The following is a 27,392-nucleotide window of genomic DNA, read 5'->3' on the forward strand; positions in this document are numbered from 1 at the left end:
TAGGTATCTAGGCATCTGATAAGGAATTTAACAACATGGAAAAAAGAAGGCTAGAAAGAACCCTCAGGGGTTGGGTTGAAATTGGAAATATCAGTATGAACTCATGGGTTGGTTAAACACACACACACACACACACACACACACACACACAGATACAGAAATGTTTATAGACATATATGTAGGGGTGTGTATATGTATGTAGGTCTATATAGGTGTGTTTTTATATACATACATATATACATACACAGACCATAACTACACATATACATACACATATATTTTCCAGCTCTGTCCATTAAGAGGTCCTGGAAGCATTGACACCCTAGGAGCAATGATTATACTAAAATCCCAGATTTTGCTTTCTAAATACCACCTGCTGCTATAATCAAGCAGGGATCCTTGAAGAAGTGACTGATTTGAGAACTGGGACAAGTACGTGATGAGCTTGCCAAGAATGCAAGACCTGAGGTTTGTCATGAGGAAATATTGAACTGACCGAGATTGAGGACTTTTTTCATAATAAAAGGCCTGTAGTCTTGAAGACTGTCATGTGTACGAGAGGAAGGGAAAAACTGAGGAACTAACTATTTTGAAGGAGACTGATGCAAACTAAATGCAATGCATGTTCCTGGAGAGTTTCTTGGACCACAAGAAAATAAGGATTGCTGGAATGGTTGATAAATTTGAATGGGGTCTGCAGACTGCATGGCAGTGTTGCCTCAATGCTGATTTCCTGGTTGGAAGGTTGCATACTAGTAATACAGGAGTGCATCCTCGTGTGGGGAAGTGCACTGCAGTACTTAAGGATATGAGGCATCATGATAGAAAAAAAAACATAGAAAAAAATAGAGAAAGAGAGGTGGGGGGAGAGAAAGGGATGGAGGGAGAGAGAATGGTTGAACAATTTGGGAATCTGGGTAAAGGAGATGTAGTAGTTTTATGCAACTTTTCTGTATGTTTAAAATTATTTTTTTAATGACAATAAATCAGTCTTAAAACAGTCAATGAAAAATAAAACTTTATAAATTTATTTTTCAAAGAAAAGATAAAGCAAAGCTATTCAAGCCAAACAAAAAGAAAGACAATGTGAATTTAGGTAAAAAATATCATTAAACAAGACCAAGAAGGAGAACTTTTAATAATAAGGTATAATTCTTCATGAAGATAATAAAACCTATATGAATATGCCCCAAATAACATATCATGAGCATTTAATAAGCAAAAATTATGAAGGCAGAAGAGGAAGCAGACAAAAACACTTTAATAGTTGGAGACTTTAACTCTCTTAGTCCATAAGAGAGCAAGTAGCCAAAAAATTAAAGATGCCAAATATTTGCACACATGCAAAATGGCACAAGCATAAGGTTATTCATTATAGCATTGTTTGTAATATCAAAGATTAAAAGCATCCTTTATGTTCATCAATAGGGAGGTTGGTTAAATAAATTATAGTACATACATAAGTACGATGCACCTAGAAAAGGAAAATGAGGAACCTTGAAAAAAGCTCCAAGACGTATTGCTAAGTTAAAAAAAAAAAAAAAAGCAAAGAAGAGAACAGAAGCAAGGTATATAATATGATACCTTTTGTTTTAAAAAGGAGGGGAAAATAAGAATCTATACTTGTATTCATTTTTTTTTTTTTTTTTTTTTTTGCAGTACACGGGCCTCTCACTGTTGTGGCCTCTCCTGCTGTGGAGCACAGGCTCTGGACGCGCAGGCTCAGCAGCCATGGCTCATGGGCCCAGCCGCTCTGCAGCACGCAGGATCCTCCCAGACCGGGGCACGAACCCGCGTCCCCTGCATCGGCAGGCAGACTCTCAACCACTGCGCCACCAGGGAAGCCCCTGTATTCACATAAAGAAACTACTAATGTGGTTGAACAAGAAACTGACAACTGTGGTTAGTGAGGTTGGGCAGGACTGGGTGAATGGGAGAAAGACTTTTCACAGTATAACTCTGTTCACTGGTTTTTAAACCTTGTGATTATATTACTTATTCAAAGAATTACATTAAAATATTTTTAAAAGCAAAGAGTTAGGCATGAAAGAAATAACGTAACTAATAATGTATGTTATTAACCTGTCACAGAAACTAGTAGTTTTATTCTAATATCCAGTCTCCTTTCTGTCTTATAGCAATCCCCTGAATTCTAACTAGGCATAAGACTGTAGAGAATAATAGCTACGTGTCCCAGCTTCCCCTGCAGCTAGGTATAGGCATACGACTAAGTTAAAGCCAATGAGTGTGTGCAAGCCAGTGAGTGTGTCCAATGGCCCTGAAGAACAGGGACAGGCCCTGAGCCTCTTTTTCCCTCCATCCTACCAACTGAAACTCAGACATGGCAGTAATCAATCTGACCATATAGATGAGGTCAAAATCCTAAGGAAAACAAGTACCAAGACAGAAGGATTTTGGGTCCCCAACACTGTGAAGGCATCAAATCTGCCCTGGCCTATTTATGCTTTTCCAGTTATGTGAGACAGAAACAAACTTAAGTTTAAGCTATTGTTAATTTAGGTTTCTGTTATAACAGCCAAACTATATCATAAAATACATGAACTCATACAAATATCCATATATCAAACCATTAATAAAACCTTAATAAAGTCTACAAAGTAGAAATAATATAGACATTATCTGATTACTATACAATAAACCTAGAAAACTATTAACCAATCCAAAATAAAATAATTCTACTATCTCAGTGACTAAAAAGTTTTCTCTTAAAACAACTTTTGAGACAAAGGAGAAAAAAACCACAATTGCAGAATATTTATAAATTAACAGTGATGAAAACCTACACATAAGAAACAAAAAGATACAGCTACAGCAGTGGTCAGAGAAAAAAGTATAGTCTTAAATATTTATGTTAATAAATATAAATATATTAATAAATATAAAAAATGAAAATAAGCATCTAACTCAAGAAATTAGAACTACATGAAAAGAATTTTAAAAGATAAAAGAAGGAATTAGTAAATCATAAACCAGAAAAATAAATAAGAGTTCATTTTCAAAAAAAAGAGAGATAAATCATTTTCTAGTTTAATCAAGACACAAGGGAGAAAATTCAGATAAACAAAATAAGGAAATTATTTTAGAGACACAGAAGAAACCAAAAGAAAACTATTTTAATCATCTGTCTGTAAATAAATCTTAAAACTTGGGTGAGATAAACAATTTTCTAGGAAAATACAATACATCAAAATTGGCTACCATACAGAAAATCAACCATTTACCATGTAAGAAATAGAAAAGACTGTATAAGTTAAGCTTTCCCCAAAGCACCAGGTTTAGATGGTTTCAATGTTGAGTTTATGAAAACTCAGGTACAGGCCTCATTTGAATGTTACTTTTAACATCCCAGAAAATGTAAAAAGAAAGAAAGGTCCCTAGTTTTTTAATGAAATATCCATGATATTGATACCTAAAACTGAGAAAGAAAAAGAACTACAGATTTTCAAATGCTGAGATCCTAACTAAAATATTAGCTATAAAATTCAGCAGTACATTAAAAGAATCATAAATTCTGATCAAGTGGGGTTTATTCTGTAAATGTGTGGATGGTTCAATATATAAGATATTAATAAAATTTATTTTATTAATAGATAAAGGGAGAAAATACTGTTATTTTCATAGAAACTGAAAAAAGCATTTAGTAAAAACTCAATACCCACAGGAATGTGGATACTTCTTTAATGTTTGAGTATATGCTTCCTTACTCTCTACAATATAGTGAATTATCAAACAGGGTCTTTTTCTGGATGATTTGTGATCATTCTTTATTTGTTAGAATTCTTTACAACTATTTGACATATGTGTTGAGGATGGTTTTACCAGAACCTATTTTTATGTATTCAAATGTATCAAACTTTCCTTTTATAGCCTCTGGGTTTTGTGCCTTACTAAGAAGGGTCTTCTCCATTCTGAAACTATATAAAAAAAGAATCATCACTTGTGGGTTTTTCATGCATTTAATGTCTGTTGTTCAAGTCTTTAATTCATCTGGAATTTATTTTGGAGGAAGGATTAAGGAAAGATGTTAACTTTGTTTTTCCTACAATGTTGGCCTGTTGTCCCAACACAAGTTATTGAACTTTTGCTCCAATGATCTGAAATACCAGCTTTTTCCTGTTCTAAGTTCCATGATAGAGTTGGGTTTATTTCTGGACAATCCCTGCTGTTCTATTGACTAGTCTACTGAAAAGACAGTATCAAAACTATTTCAATATCTGTAGCTTTATAATATTTAATATATGGTCCAACCAATTTTTATTACATATTAAAATAATAAAATTTTGGGAATTCCCTGGCGGTCCAGTGGTAAGGGCTTGGTGCTTTCACTGCCGAGGGTCCAGGTTTAATCCCTGGTCAGGGAACTAAGATCCCACAAGCTGCATGGCCGAAAAAATAAAATAAATAAATAAATAAATAAATAAATAAATAAAAATTTTATATGGGAAAGACTTCTGGAATTATGACAGAATTCAAAGGGAAATTATTTTACCCACTTATAACTTTTTGTGAATGTATAACATAATGAAAAAAATGACAAACATTTACTGGGCACCTACTATGTGCAAAAGCTTTTGTGAGGAATAGAGGTGAAAGACACAATGTTAAGGTTCATCAAGGATCTTCATTCCAGTGAGGAAGTCCGAGCACTTACAGAATCAGTGTTCATTCTCTGTCTCTTTCTCTCACACACGTTGTCTTTACATAATCAGTTTTCATCTTCTTTCTGTCTCTCACACACACTCACATGCACACACTATATTGTAAAACTTACACGTACCTGTTTGATTGCTTTAACAGCCAAAGTAACTGAGAACAAGACTGCCTGACTAATGCTGCTCTGACAGGAAATGTTACAAGCTGCTTTAGTTCATTACATATATATTCCATCTCTTTCACCATTATCCAACTGTAACCTGAAATGAAAAGAAAGATATTTAACTTTTCTAACCAAAGTCCTACAAGTCAATTAAGTAAAAAACTCAATTACATATGAATAGGTAAATTCATAGGTAATTCATAAACATTTCCATTTGGATTCAGAGAAATTAAAATACCACTTAATGCAAGAAAACATTTTTTGAGTGGAAAATGTAGATAAAAAATTAACTCTAAAGTCATGTCACAAGTGACCTAGAGCAATAAATCAAAAATTAAAACATTAGAAAGGAATTTATTAATCTCTCAAATACAAAAAAGGAAATTCTAACATTATATTTACTTTAAAGATTCTAAGGCTCTGCATCATTAATATTCTCGATAAACTTAGATCTTCTGCTTGTTGTTAAGTTTTCTTTTCCAAGAGAGAGAAAGAGTATTTACTAGCTGTTTAAGTAATAATTAACTTCAAGTTTTTGGGGGTGTGGGGTTCTAGTCCAAATTACTTACACATTTTATCTAAAATAGAAATAGTGTTAAAATTGACTTTTATATATGTGTTTTATGTTTTAAATCATGTTTAGACATTGTGGAAAACATATCTGCCTGTTTATAAACAGCTTCAGAAAAAAATCTATATTTTAAAAATAGCCCCTACACTCTATCAAAAGCATCCATAGGTTGTAAAAAGTACTGGTCAGTAAAGGAACAATTTACAAAAAGCCTATGTGAATACATTAGTTTAGCAGCTAAATGCCTCATGAAAGAAGGGAAAGGTCTGCTTTCCTTTAAAATCTGGAAAATTATATCTTTTTAATTAGAAAAAGGGGTTGCTAACAGAAGCTATACTTACATTACTTAAAACTTATAAACTCTCTTTTCTAAATTTTGCAGCAGAAGAAGTAAGGGAGGATAAAACACATGTTGGTAACGACCAGAGGCCAGTTGGGGAAAAGCAGCCTGGAAACATTCAACACCAACATTAACTTAAAGACCCAGATATGGTTTAACTCGGCTCAAGCCTGAGATTAAAGCCAGAGTTAGACTAAACTGTGACTAAAAGATTAGAATCAGTATGGAGGCTATTAAATTGTTTCTAGTTTACCTTCTTTAAACACTCTGAATTATATGCTACATTCTTTACTGAAACTAATAAAAATTAAAATGATTAGAAAATTAAAATGGAACAAATTTAAAGCATATTATTTTTTTCTCAATCATATCAGTTGTTAGTCCAGGGGGTTATAACCTAAATGTCACTACTCATCAGATAGCAGTTACTCTAATCTCATGTTAGATTTTAAAACTTTACATCTAAAAACAATAGTAGCAAATAAGTAAAAAGAATGCCCTGAACACAAGATAAAGGCTAACATCTCCACTGGCTCTAAATAACTTCTTGGTTAATTATTTTTACCATGTGTTCAGGTGTCCCAGAGCATCTGTTTGCTTAATAGCTGTTTACTGGAAAATCACTACCTAGGAATGTATGAATAAATAGAAAGATGAATCCAAATAGCGTAATAAATTTCAGCCAGGAGAAAGAAGCTGAATATCAGGTCCATCTGTAAGAGTACATAAAGGGAAAGAAGAAATCCAGCCTAGAGGAGAGTCTCATGGCCTCACATACCCCCTGTCTAGCCAAAGAGAGCTTAAGGGCACCAAGGTTCCAGCAGCCTACATTTGGAGCTCCTTCTAATGTCTAGGGAACAGAATCTGTGCTGTTCAACTGTACACCCACCGACTTCCGGCCTCACATTACTTGAAAAGTTTTAATTACCACTTCTCTATCTTTTATCTGACATAGGGAGTTTGCTCCAAAGTAAAAGGAAAGAAGAAAAGAGTATAGAATGTTCTACAAGTTCAAAGAGACCAATTCAGGATTCATTTGTGTATATAAAGAGGCAGCTCTGGTTATTCTAGATCTTGCAAATAAATATTTTCCATGGAAGCTTGGTGAGAGAATGTCACCAATGAATGAGTATCTATCTGAAATAACAGACGGAAGAGTCATACACACATCTTTAGGGCCAGACCTTTCCCTCCATTAGGCTCTTAGATTTTGTAGAATGTGTTTTTGGTTTTGTATTAAAGGTATTATTTTTATATTTGAGTATATTTTAATTTGACCAAAAAGGAATACATTCAAAAAATTATCACCTTCATTGACTTTCTCAGGATGCCATCCTGTTGTCCAACCTAGGGAAAATGTCACATCTGGAAAGAAGGATGTCACAGTGTCTATAAAAGGTTTTGCATCCACTACTCTGCTATTGCCATTTGGACCAGGAAGAATATCAGCATTAATCCACACTGGACGCTTCAGATGCCTCTTCACATTTTCCAAGAGCATCATGGATGGTTCTACAGCTGCCAGACTAAAAACAATTTGTTGTCAATGAGATATATTCCTAAAGTAAAAGTTAAAAGTTCTTTTAGACTGGTGGCTTTAATGTTGTCAAATTCATAATAAAAGTATAATACCATAATGCCTGAATTAAACAAAATCAAAGAGTAGATAGCACTAGAGGGGAAAGCTAACATGTCCCATATCTTAAAATGTTGATTTATACTTACTATTCATGAAGGTACCTGAAAGGGTCTATAAGTGTATGAATAAGGATACTACATGTAGACAGAGGTTTCAAAACTCTGTATTAGGATCACTCAGTATAAAAACAATTTGTGAAAAGACACAAACATTCACTCATCAGAGAATGTATAAATAAGATTTAAAAATTAAATACACGCATAACCTGCAAATTCAAGTTTATGAAAATACCCAAAGTGCACTCAGGCCCCATGTCTCTTCTCTAATAGCGGCTCATGACCTTGGAGAAAAGGGCTTCTTTTCCTTCATGCATACTTGTGTGAGTCTGGACACATAAACACATTTCTAAAAATGATTGCCAAGTGTAAAATTATAACATTTCCTTAAAGCTTTTATAAACTTCATTTTTTCCTTTATTGTAAACACCTTTCCTGGAAACAAGAGACAACTATATTTTAGTTACTTTTAAACTAAAAAGCAGCTTCAGTCTTTTTACTTCCCTACATCTTTTCTAACAGACACATATATCTTGAAACAATAAGATTTTAATCAGCCTACATAATTTTTACTGATTAAAAATACATACACAAACTTTATTGGAAAGCTACACTACTTATAATTCTGAATGTCTTCTGAACCTTTAAGGCCTATGTTCATTTCTAAGAAAATTAGCTTTTAGTGAATACAGTGATGGGAGGCTAAGAATCTGGGAGACGGATACTGGAAGCGAGAACATTCAGCACCTCTCCTCAAATTTCCATTTTTCTTCTTAATGGATTGGAGTCCTTCTGCCTATGCTTCTACCTCTCTTCACCTCACTCTTTTTGGGCCTCCTACTTTAAGAGCAGAAACTGATAACTTCATTATTTATAGGGTCATATTTATTAGTGAGCAAGGATACTGTTCGCTAAAATCAGAGGAAACCAGCCTCTCTTTCACTCTGCTCCCATGTAATAAACTGCTTTTTTCTCACTCTTATGCCCCTGAAATGGAGGCCCTAGATTTTAGTGGATTGATAAACTCTAATGCTAGACCTTACAGACTCTAATTTAGATGCTGTCATTTCTCTGTCTCAAATGCTTTCTGCCTTGAATGGTATCAATGCCGTGTTAAAAACCACAATTCTGAGATCTGGCCAGCTGTACTTCCTACAAAATTCCCCCATTTTTAGTAGCAAACAACTTGTATTTATTACTCTAAAGCTTGCTTATCTGCAAGTCCCACAGCAGCAGCCAAATCCTCGTGGGGCTCTGCTCTTCATGGGTGGAGTGGGAGGTAACCTTGAACTAATCCACGCATGTCTCCTCTCGTTTTCCAGAAAGGATTCTTATTTCTTAAGAAATCTGGTGTCTGTGGAGGTTGGGTTAAACACTAATTTCCAGTTTACGTTTAGGAGGAAGCTTCTTATGCTTTCTCAATTTAGTAAGCTGACATCAGGCTGTTTAACAATGGTTCGCCATCTGATAATATCTAGTCTCAGCATATTCTCTCCCAAACTGAAATTCCACCAGCATATATTAAGTGTCTACTACATGCAAAACACTGCACAGTTAGACCTACAGAGCTAAGACACAGAACGTAATGAAATAAGAATTTAATGTACATATTCTGTTTTATATGTAAATATTTTAATTATCACTAATATAGACTATAGTAATGTCATTTTCTCTTACCAGAAACTTAAATAAGAAAAACAAAACCTATATTAAGAAAAACACAAAACTTTACTAAGAAGAAAACAACTTTTTGTTGTAGTTTTAATTTTCTAGAGCTTTACAAAATAATTAATAAAATTCCTCTGGAAGAGTAAATGTGGAGGAAAAGCCATAACATTTTTGGAAAAAAAAAAAAAAAAGACTAAGGATGAACTTTGCCCAAGAGCAAGATACAATGTTTACTACAAAGAATAAAATACTATGTTCCTAGCCTGGAAGACTCAATATTATAAATATTGCAAAATTACACTTCGTTCCCAACTAATCTATAAATTCCATGTAATTCTAATTAAAAATATCAGTGGATAACATTCTCAATCCTTACATGTATTAGTATTAAGTTTCCCATAAAGAACTGACAAAAGGTTTGCCAAAATGATCATTTGAAGAGGAGGGTCCTGATCAGTATACTACCTAAAATTTCTTTTTGGTAGTACTTATTTAGGAAATTCCAAGGAAGAATATAAACTTAGCTCTTACAGAATAGAGTTTTTTTCTAAAAAGTTACTTGGTAAGTCAAACTTCTCAGTACCTATTTTCCTATTAACTTCATTTAGAAATTGGGGCTAACAAAATAAAAATCATACTTAAAATGATAATAAACTATTTAAAATTACTTTCTAAGGTAAAATTCCAGATAAAAAATTTAAATCATCATACATTACTTAGTTATTACGTGTATACAAACAAAATAACTTAGAGGCACAAAACAAGAACTATTAAAATTTGACTATTAGGTCATTCAGCTACTCTTACAGACGTAGTGCAGAGTTCCGGTTCAGAGTGTGAACTCTTCAGCCAGGCTGGCAGCTCTCCTACTGATTACGTAACCACAAGCAGGCTACTTACCCCTCTCTGCCTCTGTTCCTTCATCTGGAAAATGAGAACAGGAATAACCTACTTCTTAGGATTGTTATGAAGACTAAATGAATTTACACATTTAATGCTCTTAGAACAGTGTCTGACACACAGTAAGTGCTTATATAATTGTTAGTTAAATTCATTCCCCTTTGGGCTTCCCTGGTGGCACAGTGGTTGAGAGTCTGCCTGCCGATGCAGGGGACACGAGTTCGTGCCCCGGTCCGGGAGGATCCCACATGCCGCGGAGCAGCTGGGCCCATGAGCCATGGCCGCTGGGCCTGCGCGTCCGGAGGCTGTGCTCCGCAACGGGAGAGGCCACAGCAGTGAGAGGCCTGCGTACCGCAAAAAAAAAAAATTCATTCCCCTTCAAATATGTTATGACCAAAACACTTTTTTTAATGGCACAGCCTTTCAGTGGTAGCTGCTAGCGTTTAGGAATGAAGGAGCTGGTCTGACTGGTGAGGAGCCAAAGAATATATTACAGGGGCTTCCCTGGTGGCGCAGTGGTTGGGAATCCATCTGCCAATGCAGGGGACATGGGTTCGAGCCCTGGTCTGGGAACATCCCACATGCCGCGGAGCAGCTAAGCCCATGCACCACAACTATTGAGCCCGCGTGCTGCAACTATTGAGGTCCGTGTACCTAGAGCCAATGATCCGCAACAAGAGAAGCCACCGCAATGAGAAGCCCGTGCACTGCAGGGAAGAGTGGCCCCCGCTCGCCACTAGAGAAAGTCTGTGTGCAGCAACGAAGGCCCAACACAGCCAAAAATAAAAATAAATTAAAAAAAAAAGAATATATTACAGAGAGCAAGTCTATGGGCAATAGTAAACATCAAAAAAAAAACAAAAAACTGAGCACATGAAAATGCAAGGAGCTCTAAAATTCAGCTCACCAAGCATTAATGGTTAAATGCTTTATTTCACAGTACAGAGAACACTGGACTGGCTCCAGGAAACCTGGGATCTGGTCCTAGCTCAGCTCTCAAGCTTAGCTATTGTCACTTAACCTCTCTAGGACTAAGTTTCTTTGTCAAGAAAATGGAGTTGGACCGTTCACCACTCTAAAAGCTTTAAGATCTTGAAACAGCTTTCATTCACCAACAGTGTAAAGAGGTTGACTGGTACACTCAGGCCCACAACTGATTAGAGTAATCTTAAAAACCCTGTGAGTAAGAGCTCCAAATCCTTATTAATTTCTTGAGATAATTCAATTTTAAAATATTGTTCAAAGATAAGGCAGGATTACCACACATCCTAGATTTTCATAGCAGTTGCCTTCATGGGCCTTATGGTGAGCTTTTATGGTGTCACAATAAATTCCTGGCTTTCCCTATAACTTTTATACTACCAAAATACCACAGAAGTAAAATTTTCCATGATAGCCACAGGGAAGGAAACAACACTTAATCTTGCTCTCTTCATTATCAATGTTTCCAAAATATTATTTTTAAGAAACTCTTCAGTTATTAAAGAATTCTAGATAATTCCCCTTCCACAAATATAGTAACACAAATCAAGTAGGAAATGCATTAACTACCCCAACTACTGCCAAATCTCTCTTGAACTACTTTTTAATGAAAGTATTTTAAATTTACCATTCTACTATTACAATGGTCACTTATGATAACTTCCTTTATAAAAATTAACTTAATTTTAGCCTTAAAGGGTTCCCAAGAAACAATTTTAGCAAACAACTCAGTGTGTCTTTGGTCCATTCCTGAAACATATTAGTTTGCAATTCCATTTTCAGTTTAGATAAAGTATAAAGTTATTTAGTCAGGCACAGATATAGTTACTGATTTTTTTTCCATTTTTCCATATTGTTATTCTATAACAACTAGGAGACTGAACACGTTTGTACAAATACCTCTTAAAATCCAGTTTGATGCCTTTATTGCTTTTTATAACTTCAGCCAGCCATTCCTGTAAAGTATTATCACTGTTTGTTTCAGGAGGATGAGCCATGATTGGCTGGCCATGCTCTGATCCATCACTTGGAAAAATGACATCAGCCTCTATCATATGAGCAGTACCTGTCCAAATAAAAGAACTTACATTAATGCTAATAAAATAGAGACTGTAGGAGATGGCACATTCAGTATCCTTTTGAGGAAGATAAAAGGAAGGAAAGAAAAGAAACTTTACTCAGTAAAGACTAAGTGCCAGGTACTATGTCAAGCCTTACATGTTGCACTTATTTGTTACATGTGAGCAAATAGGCAGTGAGGAGTTCAATACCTTTGCCTAGGTCACACTCAAGCTGTTGTCCTAATATTTAATTTCTTCCCAGTATATGGCAAAGTGAGAATACAAAGGGAGGCTTAATAAGTATTTGTTGACGCTTCTGAGAACAAAAATAGTACTTTTATCTTCTCACTCCTCAAATTAGAAACTACAGATGTTTATTGTTTATGTTTGAAATTGTATGTTATAGATTCAGTTCCTTGACCTAAAGCTTGGCTACTATTTAAAAGCACACATCCCTGGAATGGGTAAAGAGCTTCACCAGTCACTTGAGTGTGCTTAGCAGGCTCTGATAGACTAACTCCAAAGACGGCTGACAACAATTCCTCCCATATGTACGTGCCTCTCTCCTCATCTCTTTCTCCTCTCCTTGAGTCTGGGCTGGTCTTGTGACTTACTTTGACCAGTGGAAGGTAGTGGAAGTAAAACTCTCAGTTCTAAGCCAAGCCCTTAAAAGGCCTGGCAGCTTCTGCTTTCATCCTCTTGAAAGCCGGCTACCATGTAAAGAAGTTCAGGTAAGACTACTGAAGACTCAGAAACCACATGGTGAGAGCGAAGCCTCATGGAAGAAAACTAAGACTTCCTGCCCAACAGACAGCATTAAGGTCTCTGACACGTGAGTGAGGCCATTTTAGAATTTCTAGGCCCAGCTGAGCTCCCAGCCAAATGCAGCAACATGAGTGCTCCCAATCTATACCACATGGAACAGAAGAACCACTAGCTGACCCACAAAACCATGAAAAATGATAAATCAATGTCATTTTAAGCCACAAAGTTTTGGGGGTAGTTTATTACACAGCAACAGAAAGCAAACAGAAATAGCTACCTGGAAGTGGGGCCCTGCCATAACAAAAACCTGAAACCTGTGACACTGGTTACGGGATCCAGCAGATTCTAGAAAGGCACTGTTAAAGCAAGTTAGAAGAGCAGTGAGGAAATTCTTTTCACGTAGTGGTGAAACTTTTGATAACGTTGGCACTTGTAGCAACTGGTGGAAGATAGATAAGCTTATTTTCCAATAAGCGTATGAAGAGATGCTCAACATCATTAACCTTCAGGGAAATGCAAATCTAAACTACAATGAGATACCAGTTCACAAGTACTAGGAAGACTATAATGAAAAAGACAGTAACAAATGTTGACAAGGACATGGGGAGATTAGAAACCTCATCCACTCTGTTAGTGGGAATGTAAGAAGGTGCAGCTGCTTCAGAAAAGCTTGCAGTTTCTCAAAAAAAGTTAAACAGAGTTATATTTGAGATACAATAGGTCAAGCTTTTGTCTAATTTCATAAAAATTAGGCAAACATGACTTCTCAATAAAGTGGTACTTAGCACAATATATGTAGGCATTCCAACTTCTCTATCAATGCAGTTGTAAAGGAGCATATAGGCCTTGGAATTCCTTAACAGTAATAGTCCGTGTCTCCATTTATTAACTCCATTCATTTCCCATGAATAGAAAAAAAAAATCACTAAATGGCAGTGACAAGGAGTCTCAGGTCTCATGTAAATTATGTTCCTGAAGGTCTCTTTTAAGAATAAGAATGGAAGCTAAGCAGTAGGGGCAAGAGATCACGGTGGCTTGAACTAGGATGATGACAACAGAGATGGACAGATATAGACTAATTCAAAATATATTTTGGAATAGAATTATAATGTCTGGATAATAGAGCAGATGCAAGAAATAAAGAAAACAAAGAATAGATGATTCCCAGATTTCTGGCTTAAGAATACATGGGGAATTCCCTGGCATTCCAGTGGTTAGAACTTGGCACTTTCACTGCTGTGGGCCCTGGCCAAGGGACTAAGATCCCGTGAGATGCATTGCATGGTCAAAAACAAACAAACAAACAAACAAACAAAAGAATCTATGTGGATTATGCTGCCATTTACTGAGATAGCAAAGATCATAGGAAGTACAGGTTAGTAGACATAATTAAGAATTTCATTTTGAATAATTTAAATTTGTGATGCATGAGAACTCTCTAAGTGAAAACACCAAATAAGCAGTTGGATAGACTAATACAGAAGAGAGGGAGGCCTGGCCTGGAGATATGTTTGTGAGCTGTCCAGCCTCTCTCCCTATTCTCCCACCCTTGGTCCTTGGGTAGAAGCTTTTTGAAGGTCAGGGAATGCTTCTACTTTGGGAGACTGCCTGGTCACCATATTTCCCAACTCAGGGAGAGTCAGATGAGGAAGTCTGCACATCAAGATTATCACTCCAACCACAGGAGCCCCAGCTTGTGACAAGAGCCAGACAGTAGAAAACAGCTTTGTTTTTTCTGATTTTCTGCACAAGAAAATCCCAAATAGTTGCTACTCACACTCAAAACAAAACTCAAAGAAATATGTTTATAGAAATGAAGTTAAACTTATCTATCTTGCCTATACTGTTTACATGCTCTAATGCAGCAATTTATTATATTTTTTAATACATTTAGTTGATGACTATAGTCACACTTTTCCTAAATATGTTACAAAGCCTTTTTTAAAAAACTACATTTTTTATTCTCAAAAAGACTTGATGATTTCAATTTTTTAACCAGCGTTTCTTTTAATATATATTTTAAAAATCTACATGCAGAAATGTTATGACAAAAAAATTACATTATATGTAATAACTTTTTAAAACAATTTTGACTATTCTGAGGTCGGATGTGTTGACAATGCAATACCAAATGACACTCTTACATTGTTCTTCCTGTACTTTGTTTTTTTAAAACATAGACATTGTTGAAAATCCAGTATCACATGTTAATCAAAATAGAAACAGCTTCATTAATAACAGTTGTACTAAATTTAAATATTCTGGGAGAAATAAGATAAACCAATGAAATACATGTTTCCAGGAATCTGTTTTCTTTCCTGTGGACTAGAAAGAAATTGCAAGACTGGCCAGAGCTGAGAAAAGGGACTGGATGAAAAACATCCCCCAAACTATAAAACTTGGGGCTCTTGTTGCCTAAGAGAAGGTAAAGAGGATATTATCTGAAAACTAAGTAACCTATAAAAAATTCCCAGATCAACACCAGACTTCCAGCAACTGGAAATGACTTCCATTAGTCATTTTAAAAACTTAGCTAAAAGTAAATGATCCATAGTTAATTAAATTATTTCTAGGTATGAGGCTTCTGCATTTACTATTACAAATTGTAAATTTTTAAGATTTTTTCCAAATTTTTAGTTGTTATATAGAAATAAAATTTATTTTCTGTTCTGATTTTGTACTGTCAAAAAAGACAGATTGTCTAAATTAACCTATGAATTATAATCATTTATCTGTAGAATCTTTTTGATTTACTATATATGCAACCATATTGTCTGTACGTAACAGTTGTATTATTCCTATCTTTTTTCCATTAAAAAAACTGATATTTAATTCACATACTATAACATCATCCTTTTAAAGTGTACCATTCAGGGCTTCCCTGGTGGCGCAGTGGTTAAGAATCCGCCTGCCAATGCAGCGGACATGGGTTTGAGCCCTGGTCCGGGAAGACCCCACATGCCGTGAAGCAACTAAGCCCATGCGCCACAACTACTGAGCCTGCACTCTAGAGCCCGTGAGCCACAAGTACTGAAGCCCACGTGCTTAGAGCCCATGATCCACAACAAGAGAAGCCACCATAATGAGAAAGTCTGCAACTAGAGAAAGCTCATGCGCAGCAATTAAGACCCAACGCAACCAAATAAATAAATAAATAAAGTGTACCATTCAATGGTTTGCAGAATATTCAGAAAGTTGTGCAACCATCACCACCACCACCTAATTCCAAAAAAATTTTGTCACCCCAGAAAGAAACGCTGTACCCATTAGCATTTACTCTCTAGTCCCTATTCCTATCAGCTCCAGGCAGCCACTAATCAACATCTTCCTGAAGCATTGCTTTTGCTAAAATTTATTTATTAAATAATCACTGTTTGGTTACTATGTGCTAGGCACTGTTTTAGGTATTAGGGATATTAGAAGACAAGGTTCTTCCCTTTGAGGAACAAAGAAAAGCAATTTAAAAGAGTATCTTTACAATAAAAGAAATACATATTTAGATACATTATCCAGATACATAACTAAGATGCAAAAAATGTGTACATTTTTACAATAAAACACAAGGTTACAAGGAATTCTTCCTGTTGGAACAGGGCACTTCAAGCTGTGCCCTACCCCTCTGGTGACATGCTTTCATTCTCCTGAGCTGCTGCAGCCAACAGGGGTACTTCAGCGCAAAAGGCTAACTAAACTGCTTTAGTAATCATCTGATTACAGATGGAGTTAGTAAACCAAAAGGCTTGGTTTCTAGCCTAGGCATAGATATTGCCCAAGGCATTATAAATTAGTATTCAATGACTTCATTCAACAACTATTTATTGAGCTTCTCCTTAGTACACTGTGAAAGACACAAAAATATGTATGTACGACATACAACCTGATCTTAAAAATTTTACCTAAATCACTACAATATATAAGCAAATGTAATAACATATGAGAGTTTTAAATAAGGCATAGAAACGGTAAATCACTTCTGGAAAATGAGAAAATTCTTCCATTATGGAAACTTGTTCATTTTGTAAATAAAATGAGATCTTTTACAAAAATGTTTATGTTAGCCAAGAATTTACACTTGAATCATCTAAGTCTCTGGCACCTGCAAATATGACCAGATTTTTTTTTTAAAAAGAGTTGACTTCATCTATAATCTAATGTAAATACAAGTAACTAATGACTTACTTCTCAGTGCCTCATTCACTTGCACCTTGTGGTTAGCCGCATGATACCAGATGATCTGGGCGCCATCTTCTGTTGTGATCTGGTTATTTCTGAGAAAATATTCCAGTATGTTTTCACTCCAAGATCCTAAAATAACAGCATTTATATTAAAAAGAAGTTTTTATAGGGTAAATTTTTTTAATAAAAAAAGGGCACAGCATATATTGATAGAGAAAAATAAAGTAATAAAACTAGGAAAATATAAGATTTTTAAAAATTAAGAACAAGTATTAAGATGTGGCAAGTATAAAAATATATATTTATATATAAATATGCTATTTATGATGTAAGTAATAATTAGTAAACATATAGGATAGTCTGAACCTCAGAACTGTGAGGAAATATGTAGGAAGAAAAAAAAAACTGGTAAGAAGCAGATATTTTAAAGCAGGAACTTTCACATGGTATCTTCTCCAATCCTGGCCCCATAAATAAGTAAAATGTATATAAAGCCAATGCTACATTAAAAAACTTCTAAATTTTGTAGAACTTAATTGCCTTCTCCACCTGAGGCTCCATTCTATATTTATATTAACCATTTAGAATCTTAAATTACACATTTAAGCATATTCACCTTCAAATTATAAATGTCAACAACACTTACATGAGTGACTAAGTAAATCCTGAGTTAGTATTTATAGATTTATCTAGCATGTACAAATATATGTAATTCCTATAACTATCGACTAGTTTTTGGCAGACCAGATTTTTTTCTTAATTAGGCATTAAAATGTGTGAGTTAACCAAGACTAAAATACTTGAATCAGTTCTACTCCATATCATGCCATGTCACAATATAAGAAGGATAAAAGACTGAAAAACAGTGAAAGAGGTATCTATAATCTTACCTCGCCAATTCTTGTTCATTGGTTTAAACATTTAAGTGGCTATCAAATGGCTGCAAATTCCCTATGCATGAGATTATGTCTTCCGTTTAATTATTTGTTTATTAATTCCACCTAACAACAATTAAAAACCTAAAAATGGCCATCATAAACTGATGATAAGACATTGAGAGAAAGTAAAATTTGATAAGAGAATGGAGGGGCATATAAAAATAACTTCTAAGTAACATGCATGGAACTCAGTAACCACTCTGCATATTGGGCTACAGAATAAAGAAACTAAACAGTTAGCTGTAGCATCCACTATCCAAGCAGTCTCCTATACAAAACACATGCCCCTTTTTAGCATAGGCAAGAGAGTCACAGACCTTTCAGATTCAGATGAAAATACATGGGCATCATTTTTTTTAATGTTTAACTTAGGCATCTTAAAAAGGTACAGTAACTACTGGCTAAAACAGAAATGTCCAACAATGGGAAAAATTAAATCACAGTATATCCTCATGATAAAATATGTAATTGATGTGGCTGTTAAAAATGAAGTTTTTGAGATATGCCAAAAATCTCACAGAAATGGTAATCATGCATGTTACCATAAAAAAACTAAATGTTAGTTAATAGTGCATGCTAGATGTATCCTTGACACCTTCCAACTAAACACACTGAATTCAAAATTTTTATAAGGGTAACTTGCAGATTAATAATAAAATATCATGATTCCAGAAATTAAAAACATTTGAAGCAAAAAGTTCTCCTTGCCCAGTTAATGGGTGAAACTGTACCTTACACTTAGCCACAACTGTATATATCTTTCCATATACACAGAATTTCAGACTCTACTTACCTATAATCTAGGGTATTATCACTATTTTAAGTAAACTGTTATTCTGAAAATAGGGCCAGGAGAAAGGCAAAATTACTCGTAATTTTTAAAAATTAAGACTTTTAGTGGGAGCAGTTTCAGGTTTATAGAAAAAACTGAGCAAAAAGTAGAGAGTTCCTATATGTGACCTCCCCTAATTTTTACATCTTTCTGTGGTGATGAAATTGCTCTGAAATTGATTGTGGTGATGGTTACACAACTCTGAATATACTAAAAACCAATGAATTCTATGCCTTAAATGAGTGAATTGTATGGTATACAAAGTATATCTTGATAAAGATTTTTTTTAAGTTTTAAAAAAAGAAAATGTAAAAAAAAAAAGAAAAAAAGGAAAAATACATCTACCCTTTGACCCAGAAATTCCACTTTCATAAACTTATCCCATTGACAAATATGCTTGTAATATGTAAGAAATGACACATTTGATATAAGGATATTTATTGCAGCATTGTTTGTAACAGCAAAAGAGTGAAAATAACCTAAATATTCAGCAACAGTGAATTCACTAAATAAATTATGGTATATCCATGCAATGGAACACAATGCAGCCATTAGTAAGAATGAGGCAGATCCATATGTGTAATATAGAATAATCTCAAAGATATGTTAAGTGAGAAAAAAGCAAGGGGGAGAACAATATGTATAGGTACTGCAGTAGGAAGAATAATGATCCCCCCACCCCACCCCCACCCCCCGCTCCACGATGTCTATATCCTAATCTGTGAACTGTGAATACGTTGTTACACAGCAAGGGCGAATTAAAGTTACATGTGCAATTAAAGTTGCTAATCAGTTGACTCTGAGCTTGGATTATCCAGGTGAGCCTAATTTAATCACATTAAGCATCTTATAAGATCCTTGTAAGTGAAAGGGAAGGCAGGAGAGTTAGTGTTGGTGTGACGCAATGTGAGAAAGACTTGACCAGCAACTGCTGGCTTTGAAAATGGAGGATGAGACCATGAGCCAAGGAATTCAAGCAGTCTCTAGAGGATAGTAAAAGGCAAGGACACTGATTCTCCCCTAGAGCCTCTAGAAGGAATGCAGCCATGCTGACACTGATTTTTAGCTGAGACCCATTTCAGACTTCTGGCCGCCTGAATTATAAGATAATAAATTTGTGTTGTTCTAAGCCACTAAAAACTAATGCTCTAAAAAACTAGTTTGTATGTTAAAAAAAAAGTGGGAGAAGAACAAAAATGAGAACACAGTATATGGTAGCATGTATACTACAATCTTAACTATATGTATCTTTTTTTGGCCATGTCACATGGCTTATGGGATCTTAGTTCCCCCACCAGGGATCAAACCCAGGCTTCCTGCAGGGGAAGTGCAGAGTCCTAATCATTGGACCACCAGGGAATTCCCTATATTTTCTTAAAAGTCAGGATTGTCAGAAAATATACCAAAAAGTTAACTAATGGTTAACTATCTCTGAATATGGGCACTATGTAAATTGTTTTCCTATTTCAATATACTTTACTGTATAAATATTCTATAATGAGCATGTATTATGTTTACAATCAGGAAAAATTTTAAACTGAAAAAAGAATGTATTACCAAAACTGTCTGATGTGACTACTTATGTTTATGTAAAAGATACTGTAACCTTCTGGAGTAGAACTGCCCAGCTTAAAACACCTCTAACTGTTTTGCACAGCAAAGGAAACCATAAAAAAAAGTGAAAAGACAACCCACGGAATGGGAGAAAATACTTGCAAATGATGCGACTAACAAGGGGTTAATATCCAAAATATACAATAAGCTCATACAACTCAACAACAAAAAATGAACAACCCAATCAAAAAATGGGCAGAAGACCTTAATAGACATTTCTCCAAAGAAGACATACAGATTGCCAATACTCACATGAAAAGATGCTCAATGTTACTAATTATTAGAGAAATGCAAATCAAAACTACAATGAGGTACCATCTCACACCAGTCAGAATGGTCATCATTAAAAGTCTACAAATAACAAGTGCTGGAGAGGGTATAGAGAAAAGGGAACCCTCTTACACTGTTGGTGGGAATATAAGTTGGTGCAGCAGTATGGAGGTTCCTCAGAAAACTAAGAACAGAATTACTACATGATCCTGCAATCCCATTCCTGGGCGTATACCCAGACAAAACTATAACTCAAAAAGATACATGCACCCCTATGTTCATAGCAGCACTATTTACAATAGCCAAGACATGGAAACAACCTAAATGTCCATTGACAGATGAATGGATAAAGAAGATGTGGTACATGTATACAATGGAATACTACTCAGCCATAAAAAAAGAATGAAATAGGGCTTCCCTGGTGGCGCAGTGGTTAAGAATCTGCCTGCCAATGCACGGGACATGGGTTCGAGCCCTGGTCCGGGAAGATCCCACATGCCGTGGAGCAACTAAGCCCGTGTTCCACAACTACTGAGCCTGTGCTCTAGAGACTGTGAGCCACAACTACTGAGCCCTTGTACCACAACTACTGAAGCCTGTGCGCCTGGAGCCCGTGCTCCGCAGCAGGAGAACCCACTGCACTGAGAAGCCCGTGCACCGCAACAAAGAGTGGTCCCTGCTGGCCGCAACTAGAGAAAGCCTGTGTGCAGCAGCAAAGACCAACGCAGCCAAAAATAAAATAAAATTTAAAATAAATAAATAAATTTATTTTTTTTAAAAAGAATGAAATAATGCCGTTTGCAGCAACATGGATGCAACTAGAGATTATCACACTAAATGAAGTAAGTCAGAAAGAGAAAGGCAAATACCATATGACATCACTTATACATGGAATCTAAAATATAGCACAAATGAACCTATCTACAAAACAGAAACAGACTCAGACATAGAGATCAGATTTGTGGTTGCCAAGGGGGAGGGGGGAGGGAGAGGGATGGACTGGGAGTTTGGGGTTGGTAGATGCAAACTATTACATTTAGAATGGATAAACAAGGTCCTACTGTATAGCACAGGGAACTATATGCAATCTCCTGGGATAAACCATAATGGAAAAGAATATAAAAAAAGAATGTATATATGTGTATAAATGAGTCACTTTGCTGTACAGCAAAGAATGGCACAACACTGTAATCAACTATACTTCAATTTTTAAAAAGTGAAAAAAAAGAAACCCACCTCTAGCTCTGGGGTCAAACAACAGAGACACACTAATTACCAGCTTCTAAAGGCTACATAAAAAAAAGCTGGAATAATGCTTGGACACATCACTTTGTCTACATTTCCTATCCTCACCCAATTGCCAAAGAGGAATAGGACTGCTCAAACTATTCCTCATTTCATCTGCTGAAATTATGGGTCAGGTAAATGTCACATTCCTTTCATTTCAACCAAGATCTCAAAAGGTAATACTCCTCCCTCCTCGCCACTCCTTTTCAACATTATACTGGAAGTACCAGCTAATGCACTAAGACAACAAAAAGAAATAAAAGGTGTACATACTGGGAAGAAGAAATGAAACTGCTTTGTTCACAAAGATATGGTTGTCTATGCAGAGAATCCAAAAGAATCAACACAAAAACTCCTGGAATTGGGCTTCCCTGGTGGTGCAGTGGTTGAGAGTCTGCCTGCCGATGCAGGGGACACAGGTTCGTTCCCTGGTCCGGGAAGATCCCACATGCCGTGGAGCGGCTAGGCCCATGAGCCATGGCCGCTGAGCCTGTGCATCCGGAGCCTGTGCTCAGCAACAGGAGAGGCCACGACAATAAGAGGCCGGTGTACTGCAAAAAAAAAAAAAAAAAAAAAAAAAAACCTCCTGGAATTAACAAGTGATTATAGCAAGGTTGAAGGATTCAAGTTTAATACACAAGAGTCAATTGCTTTCCTATTTACCAGCAGTGAACGTGGAATTTGAAATGAAAACACAATTTACACATTTACATTAAACCCACAAAACCAAAATACTTAGGTATAAACCTAACAAAATATGTACAAGATCAACATGAGGACAACTACTCTGATGAATGAAATCAAAGAAGAACTAAATAAATGGAGAGATAGTCCATGTTCATGGATAGGAAGACTCAATATTGTCAAGATGTTAGTTCTTCCCAACTTGATCTATAGATTCAAGCAATTCCAATCAAAATCCCACCAAGTTAATTTGTGGATATCGACTAACTGATTCTAAAGTGTATGTGGAGGGCAAAAAACCCAGAATAGTCAACATAATATTGAAGGAGAAGAATGAAGTGATGACTCTATCCAACATCAAAACTTACTATAAAGCTACAGTAATTAAGATAGTGTGGTTTTGGTGAAAGAATAGACAAATAGATCAATGGAACAGAACAGAGAGTCCCAAAATAGACCCACATAAATAGAGTTAACTGATCTTTGATGAAGGAACAAAGGCAATACAATGGAACAAAGACAGCTTTTTCAACAAATGGTGCTGGAACAACTGAACGTTCACATGCAGAAAAGGAATCTAGACATAGACGTCATACCTTCACAAAAATTAACTCAATATGGATCATAAACCTAAGTGTAAAATACAAAACGATAAAACTCCTAGAAGATAATATAGGAGAAAATCTACATGACCTTCATAGATTTTTTTATCTATGGTCACGTCACAGCAATGACCTTTTAGATACAACACCAAAGGCACCATCCATGAAAGAAATAATGGATAAGCTGGACTTCATTAAAATGAAAAACTTCTGCTCTGCAAAACGTAACATCAAGAGAATGAAAAGACAAGCCACAGACTGGGAGAAAATATTTGCAAAAGACACATATGATAAAGGACTATTATCCTAAGTATATAAAGAACTCTTAAAACTCAACAATAAGAAAACAACCCCATTAAAAAACGGACCAAAGACCTTAACAGACACCTTACCAAAGAAGATAGACGGATGGCAAGTATATGAAAAGGTGCTCCACATCCATGTCATCAGAGAAACACATTAAAACAACAGGGTATAACTACACACCTATTAAAATGGCCAAAATCCGGAACAGTGATATATCAAATGCTGGTGAGGATGTGGAGTAACAGGAATTCTCATTCATTGGGGGTGGGAATGCAAAATGGTACGGCCACTTTAAAAGAGAGCTTGGCAGTTCCTTACAAAATTAAACATACTCCTACCATACAATCCGGCAATCATACACCTTGATATTTACTCAAAAGAGTTGAAAACTTATGTCCATACAAAAACCTGCACGCTTATGTTTACAGCAGCTTTATTTATAATTGTTGAAACTTGTAAGCAACCAAGATATCCTTCAGTAGGTGAATGGATAAACCGTGGTACACCAAGACAACAGAATATTATTGCTCTCTAAAAAGGAATGAGCTCTCAAGCCATGAAAAGACCCGTGTCTTTCCCCGGAAAGCTTAAACGCATATTACTAAGTGAAAAAAAGCCAATGTGAAAAGGCTACATACTGTGTAATTCCAACTACATGACATTCTGGAAAAGACAAAACTATGGAGACAGTAAAAAGATCAGTGGTTGTCAGGGGTTGGGGGGAGGAGGATAAGTCGGTAGAGCACAAAGGATTTTTAGGATGGTGGAACTATTTTGTATGATACCCTACCATGGAACGTGTCATTCATTATACATTTGTTTAAACCCACAGACCGTACACCACCAAGAGTGAACCCTAATGTAAAGTATGGACTTTGGGTAATTACGATGCATCAGTGTAGGCTCACAATTGTAACAAAAGTACCACTCTGGTGGCGGAGGCTGATGTGGGGAAGTTATGCGTATGTCAGGTAGGGGTATATGGAGAATCACCGTGTCTTCCGCTCAATATTCCCAGGAACCTAAAACTGATCTTAAAACAAACAAACAAACAAACAAAGCTCCTTTACAAAATGTCAGAATATTCTTGCCATTCTTTGCCACCCCAAAAGCTTTTCTTTACCGCCCACGCCGGGAACCAAGGCTCTCGGCCGCTTGATTCTGGGAGAACGTAAAGAACGCGGACCACGAGATCCAGAAAAGGAAGGAGTGCCGCCAGAGGAGTCTCTCAAAGGTCCCCCAACCACGGCAGCGGGCCGGAGAAAACGTCCACTGCAAGCCACTGTGTGGAGCACCTTCCCAGACCCGGAGACTCGGGAGCCCCGCTTACCAGGGGCCCCGGCGGTCGCTGTCATGGTGACCGTGGTCCTCAGTCTGCGCAGGCGCTGAGCGGTGGGTGCCGCCGAAGACCCGCCACAGATGGCGAGAAAACCCGACTCTACAGAGAAGACACCTTGCCGTGGCCTCCGACGGCCGCCTAGGAGGAACTTCCGAAGCGGAGGCGGAAGGGGCCGAGGAGCGGTGCGCACGCGCAGAGGCGGCGGCTCGAGTTTCGCCAGCCCGCGGTCTTCCCGGATGGCTTTCGCGTCCTAGTGTCGCGCGCGTTGCTCCTTTGAAAGGTAGTCAGGAAATGAGTAGTAATAAAGAACGCGGCGTCAGGGAAGACAGAAGCTGGGTTGAGACGCCAAGTTGCTGCTGTGGGGTACGAATTTCCAAATTGGATATATTTTCTCTTTTTAATTTTAGTAGCATCCTAAAAAATGACATGAAATCCTATCTCCATAAAAATTAGCGTTTCTGCATAAGGAGACTGAAGTGATAAGTTGGAAGTTTTCTGTTCCCTTCTTGACTTCTCTACCGGTTTTCACTCAGAAACACTCCTAGCAGCTGGATTCTCCCACCCACTGCCTTCTTTGCCCTCCTTAACTCCTTTCCACAGCCAAGCTGGGACTGGAAAAAGCGCCAGTGGAGTCAGACTGACGTGAATTAGCAATGCAGCACTGCCATATTCTGGTTCTGTAACTCTAATACCACTCAATCCGTCAGTTGTAAAATTAGGATAACAATACATCACCTCACACACAGCACAAATGGTAGCCCTTCTCGCCCAACTCTTCATATTTTAATATACGTAAGTCTTTCCAGACGAGTTGTAATTATTTCAATATGTTTTCAATAAGGCTTCCGTATGCTCTGGATTTTCTCAAGCTCAATCGAAAAGATTTCTTGAGTTTCAGAAAACACTAAATTATAATGACTTCATTGACCTTAAAAAAAATCTTTCTTGAGATATACAATTGATTGGCTTGAATTTGATCTGCATTTCCTAATGATACAAAATGTTATACATTTAAAGGGTACAATTCAGTGTAGTCACAGAATTGTGCAACCAGCACATCATCAATTTTAGAACATTTTCATCATCCAAAGCAGTCACTCCCCTTTCTCCCCAACCGTAAGGAACCACTAATCCACTTTCTGTCTCTATGGATTTGCCCATTCTCGACATTTCATTTAAATGGGATCATACAGTATACAGTGTTTTATGACTGGCTTCTTTCACTTAGCATAACGTTTGCAAGGTTCATATTGTAGCATGTATCAGTACTTTGTTAAATTTTTTTGTGGCCAAATTTCCATTATTTGCATATACATTTATTTGTCTATTCATCAATTAATGGATGGACTGTTGCATTGTTTCCATTTTTTGGCAACTAATGAATTTTGGCTGCTATAAACATTCTTGTACAAATTCTGTGTGGAATTATGCAGATGCATTTCTCTTGGGTATATACATAGGAGTGGAATTGCTGGTTCATATGGTAACTCTATGTTTAACTTTTTGAGGAAGTGCCAGTTTTGCAAAGCAGCTACATACAACATTTTACATTCCCACCAGCAGTGTATGAGGGTTCCAATTTCTCCACATCCTCACCAATACTTGTTATTATCTGTTTGTTTATAGTCATCCAAATGGATACGAAGCAACACCTCATTGTGGTCGTTATTTGTATATCGCTAGTGACTAATAATGTTGAACATATTTTCAAGTGCTTATTGGCTTTTTATATATTTTCTTTGGAGAGTGTCTATTCAAATTATTTGCACATTTTTAAAATTAGGTTATTTGTGGAGGTTTTGTTGAATTGTAAAAATTCTTTATAAAGTCTGACTACAAGTCCCTTAACAGATATATGATTTACAAATATTTTCTTCCATTTTGCAGGTTGTCTTTTCACATTCTAGATCGTATCAGTTGCAGTACAAAAGTTTTTATGGCCTATTGATAACTGTATTAGGTCAATATTTTCATAGCTTTTACAGTAACTGGCTCAATTAAAATTACTCTTCACTGTCCATTTTTTAGAACTACATAGTGGAATATGTGGCATGAGATAATGATGTCTAAGATTTGCTTGAAAATACTCCAGCAAAGAAATAAAGAGATAGATGAAGCAAAAGTGGAAAATCTTGATAATTGTTGAATCTGAGGATTGTTATAGGTAGGGTATATGGAGTTTCATCATACCATTTTCTCTACTTTTGAGTGTTTGGAAAATTTTATAGCAAATATATGTCTAATTACTTTTTTTTTTTTTTTTTTTTTTTTCTTTTTGCGGTATGCGGGCCTCTCACTGTTGTGGCCTCTCCCGTTGCGGAGCACAGGCTCCGGATGCGCAGGCCCAGCGGCCATGGCCCACGGGCCCAGCCGCTCCGCGGCATATGGGATCCTCCCAGACCGGGGCACGAACCCGCATCCCCTGCATCGGCAGGCGGACTCTCAACCACTGCGCCACCAGGGAGGCCCTGTCTAATTACTTTTAATCTTTTTGCACAAAGGAAGGGTTTCATGTGTTAAGGGTAT

General features: G+C 36.4%; 1 protein-coding gene across 2 annotated transcripts in view; it reads right to left on the reverse strand.

Annotated features, from left to right (window-relative positions):
• The window catches only part of FAM151B (family with sequence similarity 151 member B), a 33,430-nt gene extending 8,408 nt beyond the window's left edge, over positions 1–25,022 (reverse strand). The window contains exons 1-5 of one of the 2 annotated variants that reach the window (XR_014294035.1): positions 24,858–25,022; positions 16,998–17,123; positions 11,893–12,058; positions 7,057–7,274; positions 4,799–4,934 (exon numbers count right to left, since the gene is read on the reverse strand). Coding sequence is in view for 1 of the 2 variants with exons in the window: in XM_082620996.1 (XP_082477122.1) it covers positions 4,799–4,934; positions 7,057–7,274; positions 11,893–12,058; positions 16,998–17,123; positions 24,858–24,882 (671 nt within the window). In the remaining variant the exon portion in view is untranslated. The remainder of the gene's footprint in view (positions 1–4,798; positions 4,935–7,056; positions 7,275–11,892; positions 12,059–16,997; positions 17,124–24,857) is intronic. The other variant, XM_082620996.1, reaches the window with a different exon arrangement.
• Between the last annotated feature and the right edge of the window lie 2,370 nt (positions 25,023–27,392).

The sequence above is a fragment of the Mesoplodon mirus genome (assembly GCF_964341445.2).
Source record: "Mesoplodon mirus genome assembly, chromosome: 5".
NCBI lineage: Eukaryota > Metazoa > Chordata > Mammalia > Artiodactyla > Ziphiidae > Mesoplodon > Mesoplodon mirus.